The 14,487-nt window shown below is 56.7% G+C and overlaps 1 protein-coding gene across 2 annotated transcripts; it reads left to right on the top strand.

Annotated features, from left to right (window-relative positions):
- The first annotated feature begins 2,644 nt into the window (after positions 1 to 2,644).
- On the top strand, positions 2,645 to 13,748 carry CYTH2 (cytohesin 2). 2 transcript variants are annotated; one of them, XM_006160196.3, is made up of 12 exons: positions 2,645 to 3,042; positions 4,002 to 4,149; positions 4,254 to 4,320; positions 5,232 to 5,350; positions 6,014 to 6,094; positions 6,556 to 6,668; positions 6,756 to 6,904; positions 7,789 to 7,900; positions 12,864 to 12,940; positions 13,086 to 13,157; positions 13,242 to 13,396; positions 13,483 to 13,748. In XM_006160196.3, the coding sequence occupies exons 1-12, from the start codon at positions 3,024 to 3,026 to the stop codon at positions 13,568 to 13,570; spliced, it is 1,200 nt and encodes a 399-aa protein (XP_006160258.1). In that variant the 5' UTR covers positions 2,645 to 3,023; the 3' UTR covers positions 13,571 to 13,748. The 2 variants fall into 2 exon arrangements, with proteins under 2 accessions (XP_006160258.1, XP_006160257.1); XM_006160195.3 differs by lacking the exon at positions 2,645 to 3,042 and adding an exon at positions 3,293 to 3,445.
- The last annotated feature ends 739 nt before the right edge of the window (positions 13,749 to 14,487 follow it).

The following is a 14,487-nucleotide window of genomic DNA, read 5'->3' as shown; positions in this document are numbered from 1 at the left end:
GGGGGTGGCGTGAGTGAGAAAGCAAGCCGCCAGGTCCAGGGACTCATGTGGGAGTCCAGCACCCTTAGCCACCATGCCACCTGCCGGCCCCATAAGCATCACTTCTAAATGACCCACAGGATGGTTGTTTTTCTAAAAAAGTGCCATTGTAGTATGTCCATAAAAATCGGGATCTTGTGACTCTAGATGGGTCACAGTCCAGGAGGCATGGCAGTTCTAGATGTCTGAGATTTGCTGGTCCCAGCCTACCCAATGGAGAGCAGAATCTGCGATTCCGGATGACTTCATGTAATTCTGTAATGCCAAAAGGAATCAAGGCTCCAGGGATCCAGAGTTATCCATTACCAAAGCCTAGAAGATCTAATTACCACCAGGGGGAACACTCCCGGAATTCTAGGAGGGGAGTTCAGGGCTTGAGAAAGTGTTTCTGGGCTGACCTAGAGGTGAGACCCTTCAGGTTAGAGGGCTACGTAGAGCACCAGACCAGGAGGGAGCCACGGCTACGCGTCCAGAGTGCTCTGGAATCTACACCTAGTGATGTGTGCTGTTTCTTAAAGATGGCGTACATCTGTGTATTATATATATGTATGTATGTAAAATATAAATACAGATATGTATCTATTTTTCTCTCCTGCTTCCTACAGCAGTTAGAAACTGAACTCGAACTAGTTAGGATGAAGTCCTTTCCAAAGACCCAGGAAGCCTTGCTCCAAATCCCATCTCTGCCACAACTTACTCTGTGACTTTGGGCAAATCACTCCCCCTCTTTGCCTCAGTTTCTCCATCTGTAAAGAAGAACTCCAAGTTCCAGCGACCTTTCCAGCAGGGCGGCTCCTCCCCTCATTGAGGGTGGCGTGAGGTGCAGATCCTGTGATTTCTCACCTCTCCCTGGTGCTTCCAAAGGTAGCTGGAATGGAAGATGCCCTTGGAGGCTGGCTCTGAATTTGGTGTCTGAATCACAGGACGGGCAAGGGTGGTGTGGGCTATGGCTAAGGGCCAGTCTTCTCCTTGGTCCAGCTTGGGAGCTGGGAAAGGAGGAAATAGCTCTGAATACCAGGGACTCTTCCCACTGTGGGGAAAGTGGGGGCTTTAGGGGGAACTCTGTCCCCTAGATTAAAGAACTGAGAGCCCTGGTGAGCATGTCTGTGACTGTTTCTGGGGCGTGGGTCCTTGGGTCTGGCCCCTGCCCATGTTGCCATCTTCCTAAGTGCCCAGCAGGCTGGGGGCCAGCCGCAGCGGGAGCCAGTGCCAGGGAGGAGGAGATGTTCCCACCCGTGTTCTGGGCTGAGGGCAGGCAGTGTCATTGCCCATCAGCCTGCTCAAGTGCTGCATCAGCCCAGTCCCCCCTTCTGGCTTCCCCTTCTTTTATCCTTCAGAATCCCCATATAATAACCGGATGGGATTAATTAGCTGGCTGCTCTCCCAGTCCAATATGTCTAGGGTAGGGATGGGGACGATAGAAATAGAGGTGTGGAAAGATGTTAAATTGGGGATAAATGGCAGGGAGGGGGCTCTGCTGGAAGGAGAGAGTGGGGGCAGGGCTGGCTCAGTCTGGGTCTCCACCCTCCAGGGCAGGATGTGGGCCACTCATAAAGGTCAGTGAGGGGCTTAGGAGGCTCCGTGTCTAATCCGATAGCTTAAACAGGTATTGGCCCTGAATCCGTCCCCACCTGCCCAGCCCAGGGACAACGAATGAGGACGAAGCCCAGACGCTTCAGCCCCCACAATAAGCCTGCCCCCCCCCTTTAAAAAAGAATTATTTATTTAACTTTTATTTATTCAATTTGACCAGAGAGTGAGCAGGAAGGTGAGAAAGCAAACCACCAGGTCCAGGACTCGAACCGTGGTCAGCCATGTAGTAGTGTCCAGCGCCTTAACCATCACGCCACCTGCTGGGCCCCAGGCTGTCTCCCTAAAGGGTGCCCCGTTCCCCATTCTGGCCAGGCCCCTGCACCTGTTTTGCCTGCCCGGAATGGGAATGACAGGCTGGGGAAGGGATGGGGCCTCAGATGTGGAAGGACTCTGACGGGTGAGCGGAGTGTAAGAAGGGCGAGTATGAGAGGAGCTGGGGACCGAGGTGAGGGGAGCCACGGAGGACAGAAAGGCCTCTGAGAGGGGAGGAAGAAATGACAGAGGTGGAGGACGCCTGGGGAAGGGAGGGGTCAGGGAGGAAGATGCTAAGATAAGGAGGCGTTTGGGTGGAGCAATAGCAGATATCAAAGAGTACAGCATTTGGAAGATGCCTTTCGTTTCAGCACTCCGACTCTGAAGAGGCCGGGGTAGATGGGAGGCGGGAAGAAACGGGTGGGGAGATTGGAGCGGCCTGGAAGGAGAAAGTACCGGGAGAAGGAAGGCAAAAGAAGGGCTAGCCAAAGCTGTTCCCGGTTGCGTGGCAACCACTGCGGTCAAAGCTAACGTGGCCCGCGAGGAGGTGTGGTTCACGGAAACAACCGTGACCCGCCCCCTGGCAACAGGCTAACAAAGTACCACCCCCTAGCAACGCATTACTAAAAGGGCTCGGTCGACCAAGTCCTCTACGACGCAGAGCCCTTGCGCAGGCGCAGTCCTTTCTGTTCCGCATAGGCCCACCTCCCTGCAACGCCTTTTGGAGGCTTCTCATTGGCGGGCAAAGCCTGGCAAGTGATTTCTTTTGTCTCAGGGGCGGGGCACGGTGCCCATCCCGCACTCCGATTGGTGACACAGGCTGTCTACCTTCGACCGGACATTGCTACATCTGCTTCTTGTGCGCCTATTGGCTCTGGAGGACGATCCTGTGGTGTCGGGGATGGTGCCTACGAGGGGTCCCATCGTGGATTGGGCGGTGTCAAAACGAGGGGCGGTGCCTATTGGCGGGGCGGCTGGACGACGAAGGGAGAGTCTTTTCAGCGCTGACGACTGGCGCTGAGGAGGCGGCGGTGGCTCCCGGGGCGTTTGAGCGGGCTCACCCGAGCCCGCGGGCCAACGCGGATCCAGGCCCGACCGGCGGAACTGCCCCGGACTCCCCGCGGGCCTTCCTAGCCGCCATGGAGGACGGTGTCTATGGTAAGTGCGGAGGGGCGGGGCCGGCTGGGAGCGGATAGAGCGTTTGCTCCGAACGTTCCGCTGCGAACGTCCCCTTCCGATTCGCCGCGCGGAGGCTTTCGGCCCCTTCGTCGTCTAGCTTTTGTGGGGCGCAGGACGGGCTTCCGGCAGGCCCCGAGAGCGGGGCGTTCCAGGCCATTGTTTGGGCCGAGCCTGTTTCCGGTGGCGGCGGGAGGGGGCGAAATGGAGTATAGGAAGATCTGGCTGAGGCGGGGCCTTGGATGTCCCGCCCCCTCGTCCCAACTCTTAGGAGTTGTCATCAGCCTCCCCCTGCTGTAGTTACTTTTCATGGACTCAGGAGCCCGACCCCCGGCTGCCTCACCAGAAATGGAGTCAGAAAACGAAGACCACAACCCCCTTCCAAGTAATGGACCCAGAAGTTTAGGCGCTCAGCCCTTTCTTTATCCAGATGGAAAAGCTCAGGAATCCAATCTCTATGCTCAGACTCAGGAGTCTGGGTCCCAAATCCCTTCCTCCCTTAGGACTCAAAACTCCAGATCTAGGCGACCAGCAGTTAGCGTAATGGCTATGTCGCTGAACTCCCATGTAGTCGACCGCGTTTCAAGTCCTGGACCCGGTGGCTTAAACTCACGCCGGGGGCGTGTGCGTGCATGCCCAAGATCCTGAGAAGAGAAGGGATTGCAGCATGGCCATCCCCCCTTTCTCGCTTTCTGTTTCTCTGTTTCTCTCTTTCTGGCGAGCATATGCACCCTGTAGCAAAAACCTCTCAAAAAAAAAAAAAAAAAAAGCTTTAGCCAGCCCTTCCTCCCCTGGACTGAAGAATCTAGCTCCCAGCCCCTTCTTCAGTCAAACATGGGAACCCCCATCATCCTCCTCTCCCAGCCTCATCCTCCTGTAGATTGTAGGAATCTAGGTTCCTTGTCCCCAGATCTGACTTAGACTCTGAGCTCTGCCCCCAGAACCCCCAGACCTAACCCCGGAGGAGCGGATGGAGCTGGAGAACATCCGGCGGCGGAAGCAGGAGCTGCTAGTGGAGATCCAGCGCCTGCGGGAGGAGCTCAGCGAAGCCATGAGCGAGGTGGAGGGTCTGGAGGCCAATGAGGGCAGGTGAGGGCTGGGGGGAATCTTGGGGGGTATGGGGTCCAGGCAGGGCCAGGGATGCCCAAGCACTGACCTGTCCCCCTGAGTCCCACTCTGCTCTGTCCCTACAGTAAGACCTTGCAGCGGAACCGGAAGATGGCAATGGGCAGAAAGAAGTTCAACATGGACCCTAAAAAGGTGCTTGGGGCCATAGAGCTGGGGCCAGCCAGGCAGACAGGCAGGGGTGCTGGCACCTCCAGGTCCCAGAAGTGGGAGGGTTACCGGTGTGCTGTAGGCAGACAGACTTGGTCCTGATCCCAGAATTAGGATCGTAGCTGTTCACGTGTACTGGGAACAGTCACCAGGGGTCCCAGCCTCCTGACCTTTGCTGTTGCTTCTCTGCCTGGAATGGGCCTCGTATCCTTTCTGCCTGTATTTCTGGATCGACTTTTGGGCCCAAGAGGAGCTCAAGTCTGTGCAAGTCATCAAAGTGACATGCACAAAGGAGGACTGGCCAGTGTGTCATGGTGGAGGGAGCCTGGTGGAGTTGAGAAGGGCTTTCCTGAGGAGACACACAGGCTGGGTTTGACAGATGAGTATTCGCCAGGTGGAAGGAAGATGCCTGCTCACTTAGTCGTTCATTGCACACCCATTTTCTGAGGGCCTGGCCCTGCAGAGGACCCAGAGAAGACTGACTCTGCCTAGCTCTCAGGGACACCCCAGATGCAGAGGCCATGATCCCAAAGGAGATGTGGCTGCGGTGGAGAGGTCTGCAGGGCGGGAGGGAGCCACGCATGCTCCCAGTACAGCCTGAGGCCGTGCCCAGAGCACGGAACAGCGCCTGCGACAGATTCTCACATTCTACTTGCCTGGAGCTGTTGTAGTTTGTTTAGTCATTCAGCAAACATTTACCGTACCTTGCGGGACCCTGTTCCTGGTGCCAGGATGAAGTAGGGGCAGGGGACCGGCCGCAAAGTGGGATGATGCTTACGGACCCGAGTGAAGCCTGAACACGAAGCCTGGCCCTGCTCTGCTGAGGACAGGTGGGATGGGACTCTGAGGTTCTAGGAGGAGGCTTTCAGCACTGAGACTCGGTCCTCGCCTACCAGGGGATCCAGTTCTTGGTGGAGAACGAGCTTCTGCAGAACACACCTGAGGAGATCGCCCGTTTCTTGTACAAGGGCGAGGGGCTCAACAAGACTGCCATCGGGGACTACCTGGGGGAGAGGTGAGAGCCCTGCAGCTTCTTCCTGGTCCCTCCCTCCACCCCAGGCACCCAGCTCCTGCCCTCAGCCCCGGGAGCTGCCTCCGACTGCATTGCATCAGACTTGAGGGCCTGGGAGGGTGAGACCGCCTGAGACATCTTGGGGGGGTGACCTTGGCGGCCAGTGGGGATCATCTGTGAGTTCTGTGGGAGCACGAGGACCACATGTGGATAGTGGGTGTGCATGGGAGCAGTGGGCAGTTGGGATCTATGGGGACGTCGGAAGCGTGGGGCCTTGTGGGCATGGTGGAGTTGGGGGGCCATCTGGAAGTCTGGGATGCATAGGAGTGGACATTGGGTGAGGACCATCTGTGGACGTCTGGGGGTCACAGAGATTTATAGACCTCTGGGGGGGCCATGTCTGGACATGGGAGGAATGAGGATCGTGTGAGGGGCATCATCGTACTCAGAGGGGTCGTGTGAGTCGGTGGCATGCACGTTTGCTGTGACTCTCCCCGGGTCTGGAAGGCAGATAGCCCTCCCTCAAGCATTCCGTGAGCATCCCGAGCCGGGGCAGACCCGAGGGGCCAGACAGTTGGCACTGCAGAGGGGCGGCTCAGCTTCCTCTGCCCACGCCCGCTCCGGCCTCCCCACATGCCTTCCTGTGCCTTGTTCCTGCCCTCCCAGGGAAGAGCTGAACCTGGCAGTGCTCCATGCGTTTGTGGATCTGCATGAGTTCACCGACCTCAATCTGGTGCAGGCCCTCAGGTGAGGAGAGTGGGCAGGGAGGGCAGGAATGTACCCATCCAGGCTTGGTTGCAAGAGAAGCTCAGCTCAACTCAAAACAGAAACAGACCCCAGAGAACTGGTGGCCTCACGTAGGGCAGAAGTCCACCAGTCTCCAGGGGTCGCTGTGTCCGAGAGTCCGCTTGCCCTGTTCTGTTTGTGCTTTCCACCGTCTTGGCATCGCTGTCTGGAGACCCTCCTCCTGTATGATGTAAGAGGTTCCTGGCAACCCCAGGCTTGCTGAGCAGCCTTAGCAGAACCACCAGGCTATTTCTGTGTGGATCTGTGGAAAGTCCCATGGCAGTGCTCACTGGCCAGATTGGTTCACGTGCCTCTGAAGGCCAGAAGGTTTGGGTCTCTTACTGGCCAGTTCCTAGGACTGAGTGGGGCGGGTGCTCCAGGACCCAGCCCCGGCACCTACTCCCTGCTCGCCCCTAACCCAGGCAATTTTTATGGAGCTTTCGCCTTCCTGGAGAGGCCCAGAAGATCGACCGGATGATGGAGGCCTTCGCCCAGCGATACTGCCTGTGCAACCCCGGGGTTTTCCAGTCCACAGGTGGAGGCCGGGGCTCTGGGTCTGAGGGAGGAGGGGTGTGGGGGGAGGGGGCCACACCCCGTCGTCACCACCTGACTGTGGGCGCAGACACGTGCTATGTGCTGTCCTTCGCTGTGATCATGCTGAACACCAGCCTGCACAACCCCAACGTCCGCGACAAGCCGGGCCTGGAGCGCTTCGTGGCCATGAACCGCGGCATCAATGAGGGCGGGGACCTGCCGGAGGAGCTGCTCAGGGTCAGGCCCCCTCACCCCTGCTCCGCAGCCCTGTCCCACCTCCTGCCACATCCAGACCCCTGCCCCCCACCATCGAGCCCTGGATTATGATCCTTGCCCATCCCGCCCCCAGCAGTAGGGCCACACCAACCTGTATGTTCTGGTTTCTCTCCCTCTTTATCTCTGCTGTCTCTGTCTCCAAGTCTGGCCCTGGTCTCCTGGCCTGTCTGTCCTTCTCTCTCCCTCTGAATCTTCTAGGGTGTTGGTCTGTCTGTCTCCACCTGTGTTTCTCCAACACTTAGCAGCCTCTTCCAGCTGTTATTTTTGTTTGTTTTCTTTTTTAAATGTTTATTTATTCATTTATTTTAATGTGACCAAATAGAGACACAGACAGAGGGGAAAGTGAGAAAGCAAACCTCCAGGTCCAGGACTTGAACCTCAGTCAGCCATGTGGGAGTCTAGCACCTTAATCACCGTGCCACCTGCTGGTCCCCCAGCTGTTTTTAACTTTTCCTAGAGGGCAAGTGTGCTCAGAGAGAGACATGGGGAAAGTGAGAAAGCACCGCTCGTGGGGATGGCCACACTGCAGTCCCTTCTCCATCTCTCCCTCCTCTTAGATTTTGGGCGCACACCCATGCGCCCAGCGTGTGTTTCAAGACACGGAGTCTGGGACTCCGACTGCAGTCGGCCATGTGCTGTCCTTCCACCCAGTTACCAGCCACTGACTGGCCTCTTGCCATCTTCACTCCCTCCCCTCCCCGGGCCTCATCTGCGGCTGTCCTGCCTTCTGCTTGCCCCTCCTCCCCAGCCTGTCCCTCTCCCTCCCCCTGTGAGTCTTGCTGCCACAGAGTCACGCTGGGAGGGTCCCAGGGACCTAGAATCGCTGAGCCAGCTCCTGTCCACAGAACCTGTACGACAGCATTCGGAATGAGCCCTTCAAGATCCCCGAGGACGACGGGAACGACCTGACCCACACCTTCTTCAACCCAGACCGCGAGGGCTGGCTCTTAAAGCTGGGTACGTCCCTTCCTGACCTTGCTGACCGCCACTGCAGGGGGAGGTGACGGGGCCGGGCTTGGGGCTCAGCTTCTGCACATAGCCACCGTTGACCTGGCACAAGTGATTCAACCTCTTTGAACCTCAGTCTCCACCTCTGGAAAATGGGCCTGAGGACAAGATGAGGCGTACATGCTGGTCCTGAGCACAGGGCCTGGTCTGAAGTGGGGGCTCCCTAAGCGCCCCTCTTCACACATAATTGGTTATGGGCCCCTCCTCCGGGCTGGAGCTTGGCACTGAGGATGTGGCGAGAACCAGGTAGCTCGGTCCCGGCCTGGTCGAAGGACACTCGGTCACGGTTAAAGCAGCCTGAGAGACTGCACCCCAGGACCCGTTCTTTGGCGAGAACCCCCGCGGCCAGGACAGGACCGACTCCAGGGCTCCCCGACTCTGCCCCATAGTCTGCCAGCCTCATCACGAGGCCAAGGCCGGGAGTTGTTGCAGCTGTCACATCACTTATAGGCGGGAGTCTACACTAGCAAAGAAACCTGTCCCAGCGTGTCCTGAGGACTTCTTACCTGGTGGAGAGAATGACCCAGGCTGTCTTAGGTGACTTGAGAACCCCTGGCTGTGAGGAAGGGTGAGCATGTGACACCAGCACATTCCTAGTCAGTAGCAGTGACCCATCAGGACCACAGCCTGGAGGAACCATTGTGGGGACTTTGTCCTCAGCCCTGGCTGCCAGTAGCTGGTATTCTGCCAGCCGAGGCCATGTGGGAGGCGCGGGTTTGGTTCTCAGCCCGCCTGGCGTGGTGATAGACACGCGGGCAGCTGAGGCAGGAGGGTTGCAGTACAGCAAGACCCTGTCTATAAGTAAATAAACTAAATTTGCCAGTTGTTCCTGATGGCTGGGCCTCAGACTCCCAAAGCCAGGGTCTGTGGGGCAGGAAGAGCAATCAGTCGTTTGCTTTTTGTTAGTTTGTATATTCCCTAAGGTTGGGGGGGAGATTGAGCTCTTCCAACAGGGCCCTGATACCTGTCGGCATCTGCCCGGGACTTAGCTCCATCTAAGAGGAAGCAGAAAGGAGAGAGACAGTAGCAGTGGACACAGGCGGCCTGAGCCTCAGCAGCCCAAGCAACGTGTGCCGCCCAGACAGACTTACAGGGCAAGGCACACTGCATGCATGTATTCATGACAGTCCTTAGGTAGTTGATACGTTACAGACAATAAACGCAGGTAACGAATCTATAAGGGCTTAGACGTACTGGGCCAGGTGTATCACTTGGCTACCTCTGTATCAAAGAGAAATCCCAATAAACTTCTTATCTAGTGGAGAGAGGCCCGCGGGTAGGGAGATGTCAAAGGGGTGTTGATAAGGCTAAAGACTCTTACAGAGACAGTTGAGGTTGGACTTTGCTAATTGGGGTCAGAATGTTTCCTGAATTCCATCAGCTCTATCTGTTGGAAGGCCCCTAGAAAGTTCCACCGTTTGCTCTGCCTGCAGCTAGGGTCAAGGAAAGGACAGGCTGCAAGGTTCTGTCATAGCCTGAAGGGACAGGCGATGTTTGCTCAGAGCAGGTCCCCATATCCTCAGGGCCTCTCCGAACATGTCCCTACCGATGCCCAGGGCACCCCTCCAGCCTCACCAGCCCAGTTCATTGGCGTACATCTCCCTGCCATCCTCGGGGAGGTCTCTGGCCCTGAACCGGCAGCCTTCTGGTGTGGGTCAGCCTTTCACACTATGTTACTGTCTGGCTTGGCTGTCAGTTGTTTGGAAAGCTCCCCCTGTGCTTCCAAAGCCAGTCAGCGTTAGACCTGCCAGCCTGGAGTTGTGCCTGGTGACTGGGCCACCACGGCGTTACTGATTTTAGTTTCTGCTGTAGGGCGTATGTGCTAGCCGGAGAGAGGGACTGAGAAATCACTCCCTGGGGGGCATGGCCACGCCACCGGCCCTTCTTTATTCTCCTCTCAGGGTCTTGGACCACATGTGTGATTTTTCAAGCTGCCGGGTCCAGGACTCAAACTGTGCAGTCAGTCATGTGGGATCCAGCTGCCTTCACCTCTGTGCCACCTGCTAGCCTGGCTGTGGCTTTTTGTTTGTTTTTTGAAGAGAGGTGTTTCTGTTTTGTTTTGTTTCTGTTTTGTTCTGTTTTGTTTTGTTTTTGCTGTAGGGTGTATGTATGCTCTGGAAAGACAGAGACAGAGAGATAGAAATCGAGAAATAACCCCACGGAGGAATGGCCTCTGTTTTTCTCTGGTGCCACATGCCCTATGGCAAATTAAATAATAATAAATAAAATGAAATAGGTCATTTAAAAATGTTTTGTTTTATTATCTTAATTTGAGCAGAGAGAGAGACAGGGGAAGTGAGAAAGGAAGTGTACAGGTTTGGGACTCGAATCACACTCGGCCATGTGAGAGCCCAGTGTCTTTTATTTTGAGAGGTTTTTGCTATAGGGCGCGTGCGCTCGCCAGACAGACAGAGACAGAGAGACAGAAAGCAAGAAATCACCCCCCAGAGGACATGGGCATTCACGCACACGCGCCTGGCGTGAGTTTAAGCCGCCAGGTCTGAGACTTGAACCACAGTCGACTACGTGGGAGTCCAGCGACATAGCCATTATGGTAACTGCTGGTCCTGAGAGTCCAGTGTCTTAACCACCATGTCACTTACCAGCCTCCATAAATAAATTTTTTTTTGAGAGATTTTTGCTTTAGGTCACATGCGCTCACCAGAGAGACCGAAATCACCTCCCCAGGGGGGGGATGGACATGCTGCAATCCCTTCTCCATTCTCCTCTTGGGATCTTGGGCATGCACACACACATGCCCAGTGTGAGTTTAAGCTACTGGGTCTAGGATTTGAACTGTGCTCAACGACGTGGGAGTCCAGCAACATAGCCATTATGCCAGCTGCTGGTCCCTGAATTTTAAAAAGTGCCCCTTTCTAGGGCTGGCAGGTGATTAAGGATGCTGGACTCCCACATGGTTGACCTGATGGCTTGCTTTCTTAGTTTCTTTCTTTCTCTCTCTCTCCGTCTCCCTCTCCTCCCTCTCCTTCTCCCTCTCTCTCTCCCTCTCTCCCTCCCTCTCTCCCTCCCTCCTTCCCTCCCTCTCCCCATCTCTGATCAAATTGGGATAAATAAAGTTAAACAAAAAAATGTTTAAATGGGGAACCAGCAGTTAGCATAATGGCTATGTCGCTGGATTCCCACGTAGTCGACCACAGTTCGTGTCCCGGACCCGGTGGCTTAGAACTCACGCCAGGCGCGTGTGCGTGCGTGCCCAAGATCCCAAGAGGAGAATGGAGGAGAAGGGATTGCAGTGTGACCATTCCCCCTGGGGGTGATTTCTCAATTTCTGTCTCTATGTCTCTGTCTGTCTGGCGAGCACATGCGCCCTATAACGAAAACCTCTCAAAAAAAAAAAAAAAGTTTAAATGGAAATAAATATTTATTTAACAATTAAAAAAAAAAAAAAAACCAAGGCCAGAGGTATTATAGTGGTTAAAGACGCTGAATTCCCACATGGCCAACGGCATTTCGAGTCCTGGACCTGGTGACTTGCTTTCTCACTTTCCCTTTCTCTCTGGTCAAATTAAAAATAGCAATAATAAATGGAATTAAACAAATAATTCTTTTTTAAAAAGAACGCCTTGAAATACTAAATACAGGTCCCAGCAGGTGGTGGTGTAGACTTCCACATGACCGGCCGTGGTTCAAGTCTCAGACCCGACAGCTTGAAAATCATGCCAAGCACATGTATTCATGCCCGAAATCCCAGGAGGGGAGTGGAGAAGGGACTGTGGTGTGGCCATCCCCCCTGAGCTTTTGCCTCATGCAAAAGCTTTAAAATATATACATATTGATGGGGCCAGCAGGTGGTATGGTGGTTAAAGGTGCTGGATTCCCACATTGCCGACCATGGTTTGAGTCCTGGACCTGGTGACTTGGACCTGGTGGCTTGCTCTATCGCTTTCTCTCTCTGTGTGTGCCACAGTATGGCTAAATTAAAATAATAATAATAACAAATGGAATTAAATAAATAAATATTTTAAATAAATATATGTGTGTGTATATATATATATAGAGAGAGAGAGAGAGGAAGCTCAGGATGGCCTTGCTTGTCCTCCAGTGTCTAACAAGAAGCCTTTGTTACTGTCACTGCTGGGTTCTGGCCCAACGGAGCCAGAGCAGGTCACTACACAGCAGGGAGCTGTGGGCCCAGTAAGTCTCCAGGTTGGAGTCCAGAGAGGGCAAGAGGGTGTCCCTAGGTCACACAGCCAGTTCCTGCTGGGGCTGAGAGGTGCCCCATGTACACCTCAGGCCAAGCACTGAGGGTGTGTCCTCCTGGGGAGGGCCACCTCCAGGGAAGAGCAGCAAAGGGCCCTCCTGGCCTTGGATGGGGCGGGGTGGGAGGCCTGGGGCTGGACACCTGCAGCGGGGAGTCAGGCCACCAGCCTCGGCCTCCCCGGGCTCTGGCCATTCCTCCCTCATGTAGGTGTAACTGGTTTTCTTCCCTCTCTCCCCCTTCTTCCCCCCTCCCCTCTCTGTCTCTCTCTCTGCTGTGTCTTGCTGTGTCTCCTTCCCCTTGCACACGCCTCCCCTTGCACACGCTGTTTCTGTTGCCTGCTGGGGGGCACCTGCGGCTCTTGGGGGGACCCCACTCTCCTGCCTTCTCTTCTGCACCCGGTCCTGCCTGCTTTCTCGCTGTCTGCCCAGGAGGTAGGTACAGGGCTGGGGCCCACAGGGAAGAGGGGCAGGGCTGGGCTCCTTGGCTCCCACACGGGGCTCCCACACAGGCTCCGAGAGCGGCCCCCAAGCCTGGGCCTGCCCCTGCTTGTCTCTCTTCCCCTGCTGACTTTGTCCTGGGCCCTGAGAGCTTCACCTCCCTGCCCTGCTGCTCCTCCCACCCTTCCTCGCCCTTCCTCGAGGCCCCGTCCCCCAGTTGAGCCCGGGCCCCCTCCCGTCCCTTCCCTTTCAGGGGGCCGGGTGAAGACGTGGAAGCGGCGCTGGTTTATCCTCACAGACAACTGCCTCTACTACTTTGAATACACCACGGTGAGGGGGCGCGGGCGAGGGGGCGCGGGCGTAGGCTGCAGGGAGGAGGGGCTGGCGGCTGGGGGCCTGGGCCCGGGGGGGGGGGGTGGGGGGGGAGGTGGGGGACTGGGGTTAAGATGGGGAAGTCTGTCCACTTGCCCCTCAGGATAAGGAGCCCCGAGGAATCATCCCCCTGGAGAATCTGAGCATCCGAGAGGTGGACGACCCCCGGAAGCCGGTAAGGGCTCCTCCACTCGTTGAGGCGGGGTCCTGTGGCCCCAGGTCAGCTCTGACCTCTGTCCCTGCTCTCTGGACTCCCCAGAACTGCTTTGAGCTTTACATCCCCAACAACAAGGGGCAGCTCATCAAGGCCTGCAAGACGGAGGCAGACGGCCGGGTGGTGGAGGGCAACCACATGGTGTACCGCATCTCGGCCCCCACGCAGGAGGAGAAGGACGAGTGGATCAAGTCCATCCAGTGCGCAGGGCTCTGGGCTGGGGCGGCGCGGGTCTGCTGGCCTGGGCCTCACCCTGGGCCTCACCCTGGGGTCCCCTCTTCCGCAGGGCAGCTGTGAGCGTGGACCCCTTCTACGAGATGCTAGCCGCAAGGAAGAAGCGGATTTCCGTCAAGAAGAAGCAGGAGCAGCCGTGACCCCTACCCCAACTCCATTATTTATTACGGAGCTGCCCCGCCCAGGTGGCCGGACCCCCGGGCCCTGGGGCTGCGATCCTTGTTCCTCCTTTGGAAAGTTCGCCACCTCTAGCTCCTCTCTTGTTATTTGTAATTAACACGCTGTTGGTAATCTTATTAATTATTTAACCACTCGCGGCATGGGTCCCCCTCATTTCTTGGGCTTGGCAGAGCCAACCAGTCAGTCCCCTGACTTGAGAAGTCTCACTCCTGTGCCCACTCGTCCCTGTGGCCTCTGGGGAGCTGGGTGAGAAGGAAGGGTGCCTGGCGGCCCAGGGGCCTGTCCTTGCTGGGGCAGTTCTGCTCTCATGGGAGCCCCAAGATGGGATATGGTGGGAGCGCATGCTCAGTTAGAATCGGCTGGTCCCCTCCATTGTGCACATGGGGCTGGCATGGGGCTGATGGACTTGGGGGCAGTAGGAGTTACCCTAGCAACCCAGTGAGCCCTGTGGGTGCTCTGCGGTACCACGAGCTGGGACAAGGCCTGGGTTCTGGGTGTGGGGGGGTGCAGGGGTCTTACTGATGGCGGGGCCCTGACCCGGATGGGACAGGTGCAACGGCACGTGGGGGGCGCCCCAGCTGCTGGCCGGGTGTTGCCCATCCTCCCCAGGACCCTGCCAGCCTCAGGAATGGAGGAAAGCTTCCCTGTTTACTCCCCAGTTAGGGTGTGTGTGTGTGTGTTTCCCAAAGAAAGGGGGCTGGTGAGTCCCTAGGCGGCCTCAGTAGGAGAGACTGCAGCTCACAGGCGGTCCTCGGGTCAGACGTGGCGGAGAAGGCCCGCGGGGGCCCCGGGGCTGTGGTCCCCGCGCACTGCGTCCTGGCAGCCGAGGTCTGCGCTGCCTGCCTGCTGCTGATTGCTCTGGCTGGGGGGGGGGGCG

Source organism: Tupaia chinensis, unplaced genomic scaffold (genome assembly GCF_000334495.1).
Source record: "Tupaia chinensis unplaced genomic scaffold, TupChi_1.0 Scaffold000673_1, whole genome shotgun sequence".
Lineage (NCBI taxonomy): Eukaryota > Metazoa > Chordata > Mammalia > Scandentia > Tupaiidae > Tupaia > Tupaia belangeri.
This window is presented reverse-complemented; position numbering and strand designations above follow the sequence as displayed.